The sequence below is a fragment of the Triticum aestivum genome, chromosome 2A (genome assembly GCF_018294505.1).
Source record: "Triticum aestivum cultivar Chinese Spring chromosome 2A, IWGSC CS RefSeq v2.1, whole genome shotgun sequence".
Taxonomy (NCBI): Eukaryota; Viridiplantae; Streptophyta; class Magnoliopsida; order Poales; family Poaceae; genus Triticum; species Triticum aestivum.
In genome coordinates, this window is record NC_057797.1 from 781,061,268 (window position 1) to 781,080,496 (window position 19,229).

Below are 19,229 nucleotides of genomic sequence, written 5' to 3' on the forward strand. Positions count from 1 at the left end.
GGTTCAAGCTTATCAGGTTGAAGCTTTTTCACATAAGCATCGCAGCCCCAAACTTTCAGAAACGACAACTTTGATTTCTTGCCAAACCACAGTTCATAAGGCGTCGTCTCAACAGATTTCGATGGTGCCCTATTTAACGTGAATGCAGCCGTCTCTAAAGCATAACCCCAAAACGATAGCGGTAAATCTGTAAGAGACATCATAGATTGCACCATATCTAGTAAAGTACGATTACGACGTTCAGACACACCATTACGCTGTGGTGTTCCGGGTGGCGTGAGTTGCGAAACTATTCCGCATTGTTTCAAATGTAGGCCAAACTCGTAACTCAAATATTCTCCTCCACGATCAGATCATAGAAACTTTATTTTCTTGTTACGATGATTTTCAACTTCACTCTAAAATTCTTTGAACTTTTCAAATGTTTCAGACTTATGTTTCATCAAGTAGATATACCCATATCTGCTTAAATCATCTGTGAAGGTGAGAAAATAACGATATCCGCCACGAGCCTCAATATTCATCGGACCACATACATCTGTATGTATGATTTCCAACAAATCTGTTGCTCTCTCCATAGTACCGGAGAACGGCGTTTTGGTCATCTTGCCCATGAGGCACGGTTCGCAAGTACCAAGTGATTCATAATCAAGTGATTCCAAAAGTCCATCAGTATGGAGTTTCTTCATGCGCTTTACACCGATATGACCTAAACGGCAGTGCCACAAATAAATTGCACTATCATTATCAACTCAGCATCTTTTGGTTTCAACATTATGAATATGTGTATCACTACTATCGAGATTCATCAAAAATAGACCACTCTTCAAGGGTGCATGACCATAAAAGATATTACTCATATAAATAGAACAACCATTATTCTCTGATTTAAATGAATAACCGTCTCGCATCAAACAAGATCCAAATATAATGTTCATGCTCAACGCTGGCACCAAATAACAATTATTTAGGTCTAAAACTAATCCCGAAGGTAGATGTAGAGGTAGCGTGCCGACCGTGATCACATCGACTTTGGAACCATTTCCCACGCGCATCGTCACCTCGTCCTTTGCCAGTGTTCGCTTAATCCGTAGTCCCTGTTTCGAGTTGCAAATGTTAGCAACAGAACCAGTATCAAATACCCAGGTGCTACTGCGAGCTCTAGTAAGGTACACATCAATAACATGTATATCACATATACCTTTGTTCACCTTGCCATCCTTCTTATCCGCGAAATACTTGGGGCAGTTCCGCTTCCAGTGTCTAGTCTGCTTGCAGTAGAAGCACTCAGTTTCAGGCTTAGGTCCAGATTTGGGTTTCTTCTCCTGAGCAGTAACTTGCTTACTGTTCTTCTTGAAGTTCCCCTTCTTCTTCCCTTTGCCCTTTTTCTTGAAACTGGCGGTCTTGTTGACCATCAACACTTGATGCTCCTTCTTGATTTCTACATCCGCAGCCTTTAGCATTGCGAAGAGCTCGGGAATTGTCTTATCCATCCCTTGCATGTTATAGTTCATCACGAAGCTCTTGTAGCTTGGTGGCAGTGATTGAAGAACTCTGTCAATGACACTATCAACAGGAAGATTAACTCCCAGTTGAGTCAAGTGATTATGATACCCAGTCATTTTGAGTATATGTTCACTGACAGAACTATTCTCCTCCATCTTGCAGCTATAGAATTTATTGGAGACTTCATATCTCTCAATCCGGGCATTTGCTTGAAATATTAACTTCAACTCCTGGAACATCTCATATGCTCCATGACGTTCAAAACATCGTTGAAGTCCTGATTCTAAGCCGTAAAGCATGGCACACTGAACTATCGACTAGTCATCAACTTTGCTCTGCCAGACGTTCATAACATCTGGTGTTGCTCCAGCAGCAGGCTTGGCACCTAGCAGTGCTTCCAAGACGTAATTCTTCTGTGCAGCAATGAGGATAATCCTCAAGTTACGGACCCAGTCCGTGTAATTGCTACCATCATCTTTCAACTTTGCTTTCTCAAGGAACGCATTAAAATTCAATGGAACAACAGCACGGGCCATCTATATACAATCAAACATAGACAAGCAAGATACTATCAGGTACTAAGTTCATGATAAATTTAAGTTCAATTAATCATATTATTTAAGAACTCCCACTCATTCGTTGCAATGCTTGCAAGGCTTAAGTGATGTGCGTTACCGAGAGGGCACAGAGATACCTCTCCGACAATCGGAGTGACAAATCCTAATCTCGAAATACGCCAACCCAACGTGTACCTTTGGAGACACCTGTAGAGTTCCTTTATAATCACCCAGTTACGTTGTGACGTTTGGTAGCACACAAAGTGTTCCTCTGGCGAACGGGAGTTGCATAATCTCATAGTCATAGGAACATGTATAAGTCATGAAGAAAGCAATAGCAACATACTAAACGATCGTGTGCTAAGCTAACGGAATGGGTCAAGTCAATCACATCATTCTTCTAATGATGTGATCCCGTTAATCAAATGACAACTCATGTCTATGGCTAGGAAACATAACCATCTTTGATCAACAAGCTAGTCAAGTAGAGGCATACTAGTGACACTCTGTTTGTCTATCTATTCACACATGTATTATGTTTCCGGTTAATACAATTCTAGCATGAATAATAAACATTTATCATGAAATAAGGAAATAAATAATAACTTTATTATTGCCTCTAAGGCATATTTCCTTCACTACGCACACGTGACTTCACATGCTTCAAACCCGTGCCTCCGGAGGCAACATACCAATGCCTTCGTAGTATGCACACATGTGCATGCACGCACAAACCTATATATCGTCAACAAAGCATAGCTCTTAAGTAGACGTGACTGCACATTATTCAAACTTGTGCGTTATGAAACAAAGTAGCTTGCCTTTTGCACGACCTGCTAGGAGGTTCCCTCGCGCCGGAGGCGCCGTGTCACACCGCGATGGACAACGCGTCGCACGAACCAGCACGTTGCACGACCAACACACACTTCGACCTATGCCCCCCCCCCTTCAAGATGTTTATGTAAATTAAACGAGCCGAACGCGAGCAGGAGCTTCCCTCGCGCCGGAGGCGCCGTGTCACACCGCGATGGACAACACGCCGCACGAACCAGCACGCGGCACGACCAACACACACTTCGACCTATGCCCCCCATTCAAGATGTTTATAAAAATTAAACGAGCCGAAGGCGAGCAGGAGGTTCCCTCGCGCCGGAGGCGCCGTGTCACACTGCGATGGACAACACGCCGCATGAACCAGCACGCTGCACGATCAACACACGCTTTGACCTATGCCCCCCCCCCTTCAAGATGTTTATGAAAATTAAACGAGCCGAAGGCGAGCAGGAGGTTCCCTCGGGCCGGAGGCGCCGTGTCACACCGCGGTGGACAACGCGCCGCACGAACCAGCACGCTGCACGACCAACACACACTTTGACCTATGCCCCCCTTCAAGATTTTTATGAAAATTAAATGAGCCGAAGGCGAGCAGGAGGTTCCCTCGCGCCGGAGGCACCGTGTCACACCACGATGGACAACGCGCCGCACGAACCAGCACGCTGCACGAGCAACACGCACTTCGACCTATGCCCCCCTTCAAGTAGTTTATGAAAATTAAACGAGCCGAAGGTGAGCAGGAGGTTCCCTCGCGCCGGAGGCGCCGTGTCACACCGCGATGGACAACGCGCCGCGCGAACCAGCACGCTGCACGACCAACACACACTTTGGCCTATGCATCCCTTCAAGATGTTTATGAAAATTAAACGAGCCGAAGGCGAGCAGGAGGTTCCGTCGCGCCGGAGGCGCTTTTCTTCAATTTAGTAAAGTTATACACCCGTGCTTCTCCTAGTGTTCACCTGTGCCTATAAAGAAGTCACATGATTGAACAATTCTGAAGACTGCCGTTTTACATTAAAAAGTTGCTTTTTTCGTTACTTGAAAGGTCACATTTGATAGTGTTCGTAGTCCCCACCCGTAACTACTCCATAAATCTCAATTACCCCGAAATATAATGAAAACAAAAACGGAAATGAAAAAGGGAAATAGGAAACCAAGCGGTCGTTAACTAGTTGGTCTCGGAGACGCTTCCGAAGGAGCGCTCGTTAACTAGTTGCTATATTACGAATCGCAGCCGGCTTGTCTTGTATCTTGTAAAAAAAACGAATCGCAGCCGGGGAGAATAGTATTTGCGTCCGTTGTAATCGTAGATGGAAACGGATAGGCGATTCCATATCCGAGTTGGTAGTTATGTGCCCCACGCAACTCATCACCGGTGACGTGTTTATATACGCAGGCAGGCTTCGATTGCTAGACACAATACAAATCTTGGAGGAAGAAAATCGCGGGGCCCATGACTGCGCCGATGACCAGTATTCACGAGGAGGAGGACGAGATGGTCGGAGCTACTCAGGGGGAGAAGGAGATGGAGGAACTCTGCTGTGAGCAACAGATCGAGAACGAGGAGAAGAAGGAGGTGCTGACTCATGAGGATGATGAGGAGAGCGAGGTGTCTGATGATGATGATGGAGGCGAATCGAGCTCCATGATCTCCAAGCGCCAGATCAGGAAGCTCTGTGAGGAATTGCAAGCGACCTTGTCTTTGCTGAAGATAGACATCGAGCCAGCAGCCCCGCTAAGGGAAGACGACACCGGCGAGTGGCCGTTGCCGACAATCCACTCCATATTAGAGCAGTTCAAGGATCTGCGCCGCCGCACCTCCAGGCTGAGGGGGAAGCTGCTGCCTTTCGTGGAAAGGTACGAGGAGGAGCAGGCTAAGCGGCACACGTACGAGGGTCTCGACGAGGAAGAGAAGGCGAGGAGGATGATGGAGCGGGAAGAGGAGTTCTTCGACAGCTACCGCCAAGGCACCGAGTTCTCATCCCCCCGCGTCACATTCGAGCAGCAGAGTAAGTCGACGCTGCTAAACACCATAAATATATAGGCAACTACTCCATATATACTCCCTCCGTTCTTAAATATAAGTCTTTTTAAAGATTCCACTATAGAGACTACATTCGGATGTATATAGACGCCTTTTAGAGTATAAATTCACTCATTTTGCTCCTTTTGTTGTCTATAATAAAATCTCTTAAAAGACTTATATTTAGGAACGGAGGGAGTAGTAATTAATTAGAATGATTGTTCTCTGTTCTATACTACCTCCGTCCTGGTTTATTGGTCCCTTTAGTATTTTGTGCCAAACTTTGACTATAGATTTGACTAAGAAAATTATAACGCATGTCATAAAAAATTATGTCATTGGATTCGTATTTAAATATAGTTTTCAGTGATATTTTTTTTGTTACATGCATTCCATTTAATTAGTTAAATCTAAGGTCAAAATTGAGCACAAAATACAAAGGGGACCAACAAACCAGGATGGAGGTAGTAATACCTTTGCAACGTGGTAGTGGTATATGCAATCGACACTTCCACTGATTTTGTTTGTTTGTTTGAGAAACACAGACACTCAACAGTTTAATTGGATTGATTTGGTTAACTGATTGTGCAGCTACATTGAGCCCCATGTATTTCACGCATTGGACGCCCGGACTGCCCCTACCCTACAATGCTGAGACGGAAGGGGTCAGCATGCAGGTCTACTCTTTCAAGATCACCGAGATCATGTGCGATCTGCGTTGGCCGCTCCAAGTGTATGGCGTCGTCGCCGCACGAGACAACTCGGACCGCAAGCGCAACATCATCTTTGATCGGCCGAGGCACAACTGCCAGAAGCTCACCTCAGATGTATGTGCCCACTCTACTCTGTTCTGTTTTCAACCTTTTTGTTTCCTCGGTGTTGCGTGTGTCTTTGTTGATAGGTTGATCGGTTTAGCATTTGCGATTAAGGATGGGTAATGATGATGTTGTTGTTGCTTTGCAGGATCCCTTTTTGCGCTTGACCGGCCCGTCTCGGGCGATTATGGCTCTTAGCCCCGTTGACTTTGAGGTCCAGCTGAAACTTAAGGGTGCGACGCCGACAACAGACAGATCACTGATGAACCTTAGAGAACATTACATAGGCAGTACTAGTGCTGACGGTTTAGATACTCTCACCTTTGAAAACTGCCTTTGCACAGCGGAGTTAAGAGTGGAGGAACTTTCTAGTTCGGTCCAGGCCACTTTCGTGAGTGTCCGCGTCCGTGGAGGTCCATGGCCTTTTGAATACGGAGGTCGGATTGCTTGCTCCTCACCACCTCACGAAGTTGTGTGCGTGGATCCCAAAGGCATTGCACAAGTTGTTGATGATTCTTCATGCTTCCAAGTTGTGCTGCTCGATTCTCATGACTGTGTGTGTGGAAAAATGCCAGTTGGCAAATATGGTTTCCTCGATCTGTCAAGACGGCTTGTTTCTGTCGAACTACGGAAAGAGAACTCCCGGCAATTCAAAGATAGCCTGAAAGTTTTCTTTCAAGCCTATTCAGAATCTGGTGGCATTGCTGCACAAGCTCATGTCAAGATCAGGCCCAAGCCTTGCAACATAAGTCAGCACACTTGCGATCTTGGTGGCTCTAAGGTGGAGATTACTGTTGCTTGGTCAGCCATTGTTAGGACCGACCTATGTTAGTACAGTATATGTTAGCCTGAATGTTATGGAGTACGATATCCTTTGCCCAGTCACATCTATCTATTTCTGTTTTGCGAGTGTTTTTTTGTTTCTTCAATTAAGTATTTGTGTATCGGTCTGCTATGTAAATGGCCCAACTATTTGTGTATCAATCGACTATAAATTTTCAATTTAGGTTGTGTGAAGTATATTCTTTTTTTATTTTTACCACAGCTTCTAAGTTATGACGTGAAGTATTTTGTGAACACACCCACCCTGCTCACACACACACACACACACACACACACACACACACACACACATTATGTATGCGTAACACAAACACTTCCATATATAAATAAAATGTATCTTTGTATGAACAAGCCATGACGCAGAAAACCAATCTTCTCAACAGACCATCTAAATGATAACCAATCATTCAATCAACTTCGCCTCACTGAACATGCAAATCAGACTGAAGTTTTATCGTGCAGTAGAACAATTCCTCTTCTGAATGATCAAAGGGTTTCAGGGGGAGTGAGCCTGGCCGCCTTCCAGCAGCATCCTGTGGCTGCAGTACGAGCTCATCGTGCTCGAGGAGATTGTAGGATCTCTCTCACGACGCCCAAGGCCTGAGCTCGGGTTGTTCGATCCCTCCTCTCTCGAATACATATGTGTATTTGTTGTAACTATTCAGTTAGGGAAACTAGTAGAATGCCCGTGCGTTGCCACGGGCATTTGAAATATTTTGCTTAAGTTATATACATATAAATAATGCATGTTAAATTTTACTTGCGTAAAAAAGGTGACAATTAGATAATAATTGAAATCCACTTCACTTGCAATGCAAGTTGATAAAAAAAAAGTAATTTGACGATGTATACATAGAGAGCGATGATCGGAGCCGGCGGAGGTGACGCCGCCACCGCCATGACCGGAGGCGTGACTCCGGGGATCCATCACCGCCGATTGGCCACATCCTCTCCCGATCCGCCCTCCCGACGATACCGCCAGAGCAGCACCGAATCCGCCCTCCCGACTGCGGGCCTACAACCTAGATCCTCGCCGTCCCCCCCCCCCCCTCCCCCGGCGATCGCCCTGGAGGGAGCGAACAAAGGGGTAGGGGAGTGGGAGGTGGCAGCCCCGGAACCGTGTCAGTGGATTTTTTTTTGAACAACGACAGAATCCCTCTCCTTCTCACTCATATCCTACAAAATAAAAAATATATAGAGCTGTTGGGACGGTCCAACAACGTCTCCAGGCAGTCCATCTTCGGCAAGAGCAGAGCCGGGCTGCTGAAGAAGGCGCAGGAGCTCGCCATGCTCTGCGAGGCGGACCTTGGCGTCCTCATCTTCGGCAGCGCCGACAAGCAGATGGACTACTGCAGCCCCTCCACCATGTCCAATAGTTTTCCTTCATCAACGTGCGTACATCTCGATTCATCCCGGTTGCAAACTTATTTTGGATATTCTGTAATGCCCTGTCTAGCTAGGTGCCCCTCTGCGGATCTGACGTGCATACTTTTAGATTGTTCTATTTTTAGTACAAGAGTACATGTGTGTGGTGAACTGATAGATTCATTCCGGAAGATGAACTTATTAAAGTCACTTGAAATCCTTACAATCATCTAACGCCACGGGCCTTTTAATTTATTTTCTTGACTACACCTATAAATACATTGCATATATGTTTCTCGCTCCACCACTCTATCTATCACCCTCCATCTCTTTCACTCTTTCTCTCTCTCCCTCTCTCTCTCTCTCTCTCTCTCTCTCACACACACACACACTACCCCCTCTTCCTCGCTAAGTGTTGACATTCATTAACTACTGTATATCCTAGAAGCTAAAACATTCAAGGGAAACAATGTAATAGAATGAATAAAACAACAGATTAAATAATGGAACCTCTAAGTAACAACAATGATATCTACACACATAAGATTAGTACAAAACTCGATGGCTTCCATCACCAAACATCTTCGGGAAGTAGGTGATGACCAAAGTAAACCGAGACATGGCCTGCATTCTCCATTTCAAGATGGTCGGCATAAGAAGATCCATCCACATAATAGTACTTGACTCAAACACAAACTACATATCACGGACTTCAAAATCCACACTTTAACATTTCGTCAAATCGGTAAAACATAATTGATAGCAAAATGTTGTAGTTTCTCCTTTAAGACCCATCTCCTTGTGGTTCTCAACTTCCAGCGCAGCCACAAGGGCCTCAGCCCACTTGATCTGCTCTTTAATGCCCCCGCCTTCCAAGTGCTCCAACTCTGAAGAGCATTTGTACTGGTGTAAAACAACTGTTAGCTCTTCCATCTTGTTCCAATTAATCCAAAAATAGTATTTCATACCCAGAAGAAATAAAAAGCATGTCATAATTAGTAATCAATTACAGCAGAAAAGGATAAATAACAATAGAATTTTGAAAACAGAACCTCCACCTGCACAAGTAAATTTTACAACTGCAGTTCCTCTCCCACTCCTCACATTTGTTTACAAAATAATTCAGAATATACATTGCCAATCCAAAAATTTGAGTCCAAAAGAACTGGATCCTCCTACATCAGTGGCTAAGTTTCATGCATGCTGTCGAGATACTGACTTCCTCATTCTCATATTTAAGCAGATATCATGCAGAAGGGATACTTTGGTAGGGCCAAAATTGGTAGCATCAACTGGACAACAGAACCTTCTGTCCATTGATCCTACAGTACTACATATTGTTAACAATTACGGTTCAGTAAGAACAGTAGGTGTCAACGAAGAACTAACAATAAGTATATCTTGTATTCTTTAACGATGTTTCTCAAAGAATATTAAAATAGGTAAGATATTGATATTACAATTTTCATTCTCGACATTTGCATTTATTTGATGGTCTGCACAGACCGTCAGATTGTTGGAAAATGATTACCTACAAAAATGGTATACTCGTAATACTCAAGTTCTCACAAAATTCCACAGGCACACTACCAAACAAATGCAAACCAGGGAAATGTCGACATTTTAAAATACTGCAATCAGCAAGAATTTGTGTATTGTGCTGTATAGTTTAGCTCCACCAAAATCTAAATACTCTTAGATTACTCAAGGATGTAACTTATTAGCATTCTATGAATATCCGATATCAGCAACCGTCCATGATTTATTATGATTAACACATTTACAGGATGATGTGGCCAATGTGACATCTAATATTGAATATTGATGTTCTGCATAATTACTAAAAGAAAACAAGGAAACATTATGTATGTAGATAACTGAACCTGCGTATTATTATCTCTATATACTCACCAAACACCAAGCTGCATTGAGATCAGGGAGAGGTGCACGGGCGCCAGACACAACATTTCCGTTGTCGCCGGCCTTGCTCGCCGCTGCTTGAGCTTGATGAGCAGGGCCATCTTTCTGAATCAACGAAGATTGCACCACAAAGAAAATAGAAAATCATTGTATGAAAACAACAAATAGATTGAATGATCGAGCGATTCAAGCAAAGATTCAGACATGGGAAACATCTTAAATAATAAAGTGAGATGCTATTTACGGAAGTATTCCTTTATTAGTTCATCTGCATAGTAAATGTTCTACTATTTACGGAAGTATTCCTTTATTAGTTCATCTGTTCGCTGACAAAAAACAAAGCTTATGGATATACAAACGGTCTAAATGAACTAAGGAACAAGATAAGGTTCAGTGTAACCCACAAATAACTTAGTACCACATGTGGACACAGCCCCCTCCCACACGCTGCCCCTCCCGCCAGCGTAACCCTCTTTCCCTCCTCACCGCCACAGGAGAGGCTGTCGCCAGGGAAGCCCGAAGGGCAGCCGGGGATTGTGGCGCTGAAGCTTGTGCTGCTCCTGCCTGACGAAGGAGAACCCTGGATCTGGGGCCGCGGCCCCTCCGGGGAGCGGTGGGAATTGCGTGGTGGTTGATGGTCTGGTCGATTCGCAGACGGACCACCGGTGGATTAGGGGCCTTGGGGCCGTGGCGTGGCTGCCCAGGTAGCTAACGGCACCAGATCTGGTCACTGCTCGTCTTCCCTGTTCGGTGTGCTTCCTTCCCGCCGGATCTTGGCCACGCTGGAGGGCTGGCCAGTCCTCGGGCTCCGGGCGGGGCTTGGGGTGGGGATCTAGATCAGGAGAAATCCCTGGATGGCTTCGACCGGCCACGATGGCAACAACGCCCGAGGGCACTGGTTTATTTCCTGGAGATGTCGGCCAGGTCTGCACTACCTCTTCCCATCTCCCTGCCTCTCGGGTGAAAACCCTAACTACGGTGGGCGGCAAGGGAGCTCTGGGCACCGTGCCTTTATTGAAGGCCTTGAGATTTTTGTGGTGGTGAGCATGGTTTGTGTTCAGTGACAGCAGCAGATGGCATACCCATGTGCATCCAAGCTTGTGCTTTTCCTCCGCCGTGTTCTAGCCGTGGGCTGTGTGGCGTTCATCATGCTCTTGGAGAGCCTCAGCACATTTGATGTGTCCTGACCCGATCTAAATGACCACCCAGCGGCATCCATCCATGTTCCTGGGGATCTTTCTGATCTTCCGACGGATGCGGTGCCTTGCGATCCAGGAAAGGAGGTTGTGGCCTCCTTCGGAGATTGACTTGGATGGATGTGTCGTGCCAAGGGTCTTAGTGTTTGGTTATGGCATGCACTGACGGTGCATCTTCATTCCCTTTGTAGAGCCGGCATGCTTCTGTGTTCCTTGTTCAGTCGTCGTAGAGGACCTCGATGTCTTCAGCTATATGTTTATATGTATATCCTTCCTGCGTGAAGTGTTGACGCTTAGTAATCTACTTTCAAGTGCATCTATATGTTTCTTTTTTCTGTTGTTCTTGTGTTATGTTGGATGTTGCGGCCGTATCATGGTCAGTTAATGGCTTTGTTAATTCAAAGTCAGGCAAGGCTAGCTAGAGCCCTTATCAGGCTCGCTGCGTCTTTTCTCTAAAAATAACTTAGTACATACTGAAACAATAAAGCTTATTCAAACAATGAACAGACCTATTCATCCTATTAGCAATGATCAACATGTACTGATTGCTAACAATTATTCGAACTTTGCGGTGTTAACAATTAAAATAATTCCAATGGAGAACTTAAAGGTAGGTGGGTAGTTAATCAATTTAAGTACTAAAGAGAATTCTCCGTTTCTGTTTCCTAAAGGTCAATGTATAAAACGAAGTATCAATTAACCCGGTGTCACAGTTGCTCGTGTTCTGCTTATGTTGAGATGATGTGTTCGGACAAAAAATACCGGTGAGATAAACAACTATATGAATGAAGTGGTTTGCGATAGTTTGATAATTAGACAAAATTACTTAACCGGTATAATGAAGTATATACTCTGACTCCCATTTTATTAGCAGCATGTAAGTGCTTTTATCATGTGATAAAATGTCTTGTCAGGTACATGATTACCTGCGACATGATGAGAATTACAAAGGTTTGTTTGTCATGTGGTTGATTTGTCATCTGCGAATAACAGATCATCTGCTAACATCCCAACTTAGTGAATTTCAATCAAATAATCAGAAGTTGTAAATTATATATCCAGGTTGCAGTAAAAAATAGTTGCAAACAATATAATTTTTTTAGAGTAGCATGAGCTAATTATCTCCATTAATCAATAGAGCCTACCACATGCAAATTTGTTAAGTTGTGAGCCTGTTCGCAGATGGAGATGGCAACAGTGAATGTCCTCCTAATCCATCATGGACATAACAAAAGTACAAAACTCCAGCAAAATCCTAAATGTATTACCCTTCTAGACAAAGTGGCACACAAAATACCAATTACTGTGATCATGTGCAGAATAAGGAACACTGGGTATTGATATGTTGCATTGAGATCAAACCAGGATGACACTTACCCTTCTGGACAAGCTCACGTAGGCGATGTCGAGGACCCAGCCATGCCCTGGCCTGACTGTGCAGCCACGCCGGAGGACGAGCACACAGCCGATGCAGAGGCCAGTAACCCTGCCGAGCATCCTGGCCCAACCCATGTGCAGCAAAGTTGTCCTCTGTTGTAGCCACGGTGTCACCCTCCACCACAGCCGCACATGGGGCCAATCACGCCACATTACTGCCGAACGAACCCTCTGCAGCCGAGCCGCCACCCTTTGACTTAGCGTCTCCAGAGCGCACCAAAGTGACATGGCGCGACCCCTCCGCATTCAAGCCGTAGGAAATTGAGTTGCCCATTGGAAAATTGAGTTACTAAAGAAAGGAAGATGCCCAAAAAAGAGATAATCTATAGCATATAAACATCCATCAGAAGATCCTCATCACTGAAGTAGTATTCCGCCTACAATTTTGGAACATATAAACACGACATTAAAGTGCTAATTTGCAGCAAATAAAGACTTAAGACCAGGGCGTTATACTGCTGATAAGCAGTATAGAGTGAATTAATAGTTGTCCAACTAAATATGGGTACCTGAATCTGAAGGACCAAATTTTCAATCGACGCAATTACCATGTTTCATTTGTTTGTTTCGTAAAATCTGGATACTGTAACTATAGAAAGGAGGTAACAGAACATTAAAGGAAGCCCCTGTTCAGCAAGACTTTAGAATGTATCAACAACAGAAGGTACCATTAGCATTTTTCAGAGCAACAAACTTTCTGTTAGAGATATATATGATTATGGTAAGAAAAAAAATTCCATTTTACTACCCTGAATAAAGTTGGTGGTTCACTTTAACCCCTGATCTATTTTTCTGCTCCTTTTAGCCCCCAAACAAAATCATACCGGACGAAATACCCCCTGGCTGGTTTGTCTCCCCCTACTGCTGACGTGGCTCAAGTCAATGGTGGTTTTGACCTAGGTGGGGCCCCCTTGTCAGGCACGGCTGAGATAGAGCTGCAGCTTCGTTGGCCTCGCCGCTGCCCCCACTCGGCCCCGACGCCGGCCGGCCGCCGGAGCGTCACCCCCCGAGCCTAGGCCAGCCCTGCGCCTCCCTGACTCTCCTGTCTCTCTCTAATTCCTCTCTCGCGCAGGAGCTTCTTCCGTCGGTCATGGCGCCGCCGCCGTCGATTTGCTCCGTTCGGCGATCTCCGAGCGACGCCACTACCCGGGTCCGAACCCCCCTGTCCGGATCCATCCATTCCCGTCGTCCGCCGGCCTCCCCTGCCCGCCGACCGCAGTCGCCGTCGCCGTTAACAGTGCCATGGAGCCCTTCGCGCCGACGCTCGAACGCCAGGGCCGACCGCCTCGGAGCCACACGACGCCAGTCGTCCTTGCGGTGTCCTACTACATCCCCGCGTCCGGATCCGTGCCCCTGCGCCGCCCCTCGCCTGGATCCGGCAGGATCCGGCGAGTCCCGCCGCCGACGTCCCGCATCGCGCCCAGCCACATCCAGCTCCAGCACATGGCCACCTGACGAGGGGACCCACCTCCAGGTCAAATACCACCTTTGACCGTGCCCACATCAGCTTCCGGTCTGGGGAAACCACTCAGGGTTTTTTTGTCCGGCATGGGATTGTTTAGGGGGTAAAGGAACCAAAAAAAAGGTCAGGGGGTAAAGTGAACAACCAACTTTATTCAGGGTAGTAAAATGGACTTTTTTCTTATAGTAATAATATACAAATTTCTTGGGCAACATGACTAAATTAAGTTCATGATACCATCAGATCACAATATTCATGCTCTACAAACTTGAATATGCCACCCGACCTTGCAATCTCATGTAGAAAACAACTCAACTTGACAAATTCAAATTTGAAACATAACCAAAAGACAGCAGACACCATAACTATGTACCTAACAGATCTATTTATCAAGATATGGATTGTGGTGCATGGTATGCCATCAGTGAGGAATTTGGAAGGAAAATTAGCATGCGATGAGACATGTGTCAAATATCAATTAGCTAGAGCCAAGACCCACTGAATCTACATAAAATAAAATGATAAACCGAGGCACAATGATTAGAAAGGAAGCAAAAAATGATAATAGCACATCTTAGTTTAACAAAGCAATATCAACTGTTGTCTAGTGTCTTAAACCTACCACAAGAGAGAAGTGGTGGGGTTGCTTCTGTTGACATGACTTCTCCTTGTTACACCACATCCATTAAGCTCTTTTTCTTGGTAGACCACATGTATTAAATTCAAGGACTACTCGGAGTGAGATGTGTCGTGACATGAGCTTGTGACTTCATAAGCACGTCTTGGTTGATGTCTTTGCAAGCTGAGGAGAATTACGTTAGCAAATCCATAAGTGATCTTGATTCCCTCGCCAATGCATGTGCGAAGAATGCGACCATTACGAAAGTTGATTTAAACCAAGTTATGGCGAATCTCTTGTTTGTGCCTCTGTTTAAGTAGTTGCTCGTTGGAATATTAATAAGCCTTTTCAGCAGGAACCTAAGCAATGAAAAAACAGGGGAGGGACAAGATTTAGGTTGGTGATTTAAAGATGATTGGATGGGCCACAGAAACCGCTTGCACTAATAATATATTAAACACAATGCAGCAACCACTACTGAATGAGCTGTACTTTAACTGGTCGTATCCAAATCAATTGCATGTGCAGATAACAAGTGAAATTGAATATAATGTCTATTTCCTATCTACTTATAGCTGGGAAATCATCTGCAACATGTACAAAAATGACAGAATTCATTATTCCATTATGCAACTGAGATGTGTCAAATTGAATGAAACTATGTAAATCATCTTACAGCAGGTGCACCCCTTGTGCTTGTAAGAGGGAAAATCTGAATAAATTATCTTACAGCAGGTGCACCCCTTGTGCTTGTAAGAGGGAAAATTTGAGTTCCTGTGCCACTGCCCAGTATAACTGCCACAACCTCGTTTGGATCGGCATAATTCATCTGGAAGGCTGTTCAGAGAACCTGCAATTTTTTGCATTAAAAAGTCAGATATGCTGACGGTATCACCTCCCAACAAGCCAGGCAAGGATCATGAATTCGGAAAACCTCCTGTATGCCCTCTTGTGCATGATGTCGTCATCCCCGAGCTTCAGCCTCTCACACCTGCATCCTTTTTTCTATATGTATAAGCAGCTTTTTTTCTGACCTCAAGTGAACCTACAACAGGCAAGGAAAATACAGTACATCATGTAACTCTAATCTGACAAAACTCGAGTACTATAATACATGGTCTACTCATACGGGCGTCAATGCATCATATTATGCAACTTGGTTTCCAAAATTGAGTGAGATAAGGAAGAGGTCTACACATATAGCAAAATACTATATGCAATTACACATTTGCGTAAGAAAAACTAAAATTGTGTCATGATAGCTCACTGTTCTAAACAATATAACCAGAATGATTTGGCTTGGGGATTGAAGAAATGTAATCAGTGTAGTAGCCTACCATCTAACGCAAACGTACCAATCCTTAATCGGTTTCTTTTCCTAAAAAAATCATAGCATGAGAACAAACGAAATTGCACATGCCCTTCGGCTGGAACAAGCTTGCACGCAGGCGGCAGACCGCCATCCCGTTCAGAATACATACCTCAGACAGCTTACTCCGGTAGTTTGCCGATCCAGGAACCAGCTCCTCGCTGCCCGTAACATAGTCACGCCCTGACCTGCCCCAGGGTTCCGCGGCGGCGGCGGCGGCGTACATAGTTACAATCATCTAATGCCATGTAATGCCCCGTGAAGGCAAGGTAATTATACAAATTCCGAAAGATTCGTCAGGTGGCAACTTAAATACCAATGATGGCCGGATCTCCATTGCCTATGTAACTAAACCACGAGGTTAATAATCTGAACTTCTCTACCAAGCTAGATTATTTTGGTGGCGGGGTCTGACCTTCACGAGATCCAAAATTGTAACTTGGAACTAAACCACAAGGTTAATCGTTATGATTAAAAAAATAGATGAAGTGACCCCATGTTTATGCAGACCATGTATCATTTTAAAAAGAACTTCAAGAATGTTAAATAAATCTATATGCATGCTTGAAAAAGACATAGTGACTATTCTATGCAGAAAAGAAAAGTAGCAATTAGATGATACACCGATATCTATAGCACGTTCCTTCATTTGTTTGCACTACTTTAGCTTTGACTCGGTGATTTCAAGAAGTAGGGCATTCTACTTGCGAATATGGTAATTAAGATTGTTAACCTGCTCAATTTTTTCAACCTGTAATTAAGATACCTCTTTGCGTTCTCCTTGGTGATTAGTTGTTGCATCAATCCACCTCCAGTATTGCCTGATGCTAACACAAGCAACAATTTTCTCTTCAAGGCATTAGCACATGCGCATGAAAAACTACAGCTTTAGCTCCCGCCGAGTGTTGTGAAAGCACTACTTCTACCTGCAAAGATTTGAGATATTTATTATTAGATAGTGTTGATTTTAGAGATGAAGAAACCAACACCTAATATACCAGCTTGAGAAGATTGAAGAGCACACTTCGTGAAACAAGACATGAAATTACCGGATATTCATGGAAACGTAGTCAAATTATCCTAAAGGACACTTCCTCTAAGAGGTCAACCGTATCAAAGACAAACAAAATTCCTTTAGCTAGTAGCTGGCTTGTATCTTTATGTAATATGCTTCCATCGAAGCACACAAATAAATTCATGCATGAAGCTTGATCTGCAGAAAACAAAGTGTTGTAAGTTGAATTATTCCTAACTCACACCATCAGATCTTGGTCAATGAGTGCTGTAATTGCAATCTGAGTGAGAAATTATCCTAACACACTTACAGCCCTAGTTGTATCAACCTTGCGCGCATCTTCGGGGGGTTGAGTTCCGCTCCGACCACAACCGTGGACCAAGAAGGTCGAGCCCTCGGGGTGGGAGTCGATCTGGCGGCAACATCATCAGACGGTGGATCCACTGCAGTATCATGGGCGGACATGGCACAGGAGAACCAATAGCTGCTGCGACCACCCATTACGGGGCGGACATGGCACTCTGACCACAATATGATGCGAATTGATCTACAAAACTGATAGATCCAACGACATCACCACAATTTGCATTTGCGCAAGAGGGCGCAGCATGGGGATAAGAATCACATACCTTGTGGTGAAAAGAAGCAGACTTGCAGGCTTGGAGGAGGAGCAAAGCGTGTTGTCTTCTCTCCATCACGCGTATGAGCACTCCCCAATCACCCTCAGTGATCTTGTTGGTGGCTCCTCAACGGGGATCAGCGCCGGCTTAGGGGATCGGCGTCGGATCCTGAAGGGGATCGGCGGCGTCTCCTGGATCGTCCTCGCACGCGCATGGATCGGCGGCGGCGAAGGGATGGATCGACGGCGCGACTTGATCTGCGAGGGCGGCGTCGAACGGATCTGCTGTGCGAGTCGTGGGTGCGAATCGTTCTGGCTCGAGGGCACCCTGAGGCCTCGCTCGTTCGCTCCGTACGATTCGTTCGGCTTTTTTTTTCGCTGGTTTATTTTCGTTGGTTAATTGTGGTAGATCTTTTTTCGTTCGCGTGCATGTGTGCGGGTTGGGGCCTCAGCATGAGGTCTTTTCGGTTCGTGATGGCTAAGTCTGAGGTGGGAGGAGGTACAAAAAAAATCATGAAAGATGAGACGAAAAAAACTTGGGAGGTGGGAGTTGTCCCTGGTTAATTTACAAAATTTCGTAGATATTTTTAGGAGAAAAAACCCAGCGAAGGTGGGGCGAAAATTGACTGCCGAAAACTATCAACTGCTTCATTAAAAATAAAAGTAGAGATATTTCCACCCGGGGGCCGGCGGAACGCTCGGCCGGACGCGCGTGGACCGCTGGATCACGCATCATCCCACGCCCCAGGTAACAAGCACGACTCTTTTTGTTTATCCTTTGGGTGTTTCTCCTCCAACGCCACGCGCACAAAGACGTGGCTTCACGGGCCACACGCTACTCACGTCTGCCTTATCTCTTCATCCCTAATCTTCTCTCCTCCAGCCTGGTGAGCGCCTCCATTTCCCCGCAAAGCTCACTGTCAAGCACAACTCCCATCTCACACGGAGCCATGGCCATACATCGCGCGCTCCTCGATTCTATGAGCAGCGCTCATCCACGCTTCCCGTCGTGGACGGCGACCCCTCTCCCGAACTCTCCCTCCCGATCTGGTGTGCGGCGACAACACGGCGGCGGGGAGAAACTGTAGCCATAAGAATCGCGTGCTACAACGGCGGTGGCCACGAGCTGGAACGGCGCGCGCGAGATGCTACAACGGCGCGCCTGACGAGCTGGAATCTACGACCACCCACTTCGTGAACCGGCATGGTGTGCTACAACCGGTCGCAGAGGAGCTGCGACCCCGGTGTGGCGTGCTGCAACCTGCGTCGACAAGGGGCTACCACGAGCGCGCGGTGTGCGAGCATGAATCCCATGATGCTGGAACCAGCAAAAATTTTTTTTTGCTGGAAACGGCTTTCTTCCTCAGCTGCAACGAGGGCTCGGCGAGTGCTACAACCATGGCGGCAAGTGCTACGACCATGGCGGCCAGATGCTGGAACCCGCATAAATTTCTGCTTCCATTTTTTTTGCAATTTGCTACTAGCGCTGTTTTGGTTTGCTGGAACCAGCTTCGATTTTTGCTACAACTGTCACTTTTGCTTTGCTGGAAAGAACGTCCAATTTTGCATTTTTGCTACAAATGTGGTTTTGGTTTGCTGGAAGCGGCTTCAATTTTTGCTACCACTGTTGTTTTGATTTTTGTTAGAAC

At 45.4% G+C, this 19,229-nt stretch overlaps 1 protein-coding gene and 1 long non-coding RNA gene across 6 annotated transcripts; one reads left to right on the forward strand and one right to left on the reverse strand.

The window, feature by feature from the left end:
• Positions 1-4,300: 4,300 nt before the first annotated feature.
• LOC123186734 (uncharacterized) lies at positions 4,301-6,774 on the forward strand. The gene is made up of 3 exons (XM_044598444.1): positions 4,301-4,906; positions 5,512-5,747; positions 5,884-6,774. Exons 1-3 carry the CDS (start codon positions 4,351-4,353, stop codon positions 6,565-6,567), a joined length of 1,476 nt encoding a protein of 491 aa, XP_044454379.1. The 5' UTR covers positions 4,301-4,350; the 3' UTR covers positions 6,568-6,774.
• A 1,646-nt stretch (positions 6,775-8,420) lies between these two features.
• Positions 8,421-17,943, reverse strand: LOC123191204 (uncharacterized). 5 transcript variants are annotated; one of them, XR_006496762.1, is made up of 11 exons: positions 17,591-17,936; positions 17,272-17,516; positions 16,996-17,159; positions 16,059-16,872; positions 15,512-15,622; positions 15,308-15,427; positions 14,581-14,936; positions 13,006-13,085; positions 12,437-12,873; positions 9,855-9,968; positions 8,421-8,846 (listed from the first exon to the last, which is right to left on the reverse strand). It is a non-coding gene; the product is annotated as an uncharacterized lncRNA (long non-coding RNA). The 5 variants fall into 5 exon arrangements; XR_006496764.1 differs by lacking the exon at positions 13,006-13,085; XR_006496765.1 differs by having other exon boundaries at positions 12,437-14,936; positions 17,290-17,516; positions 17,591-17,943.
• Positions 17,944-19,229: the final 1,286 nt, after the last annotated feature.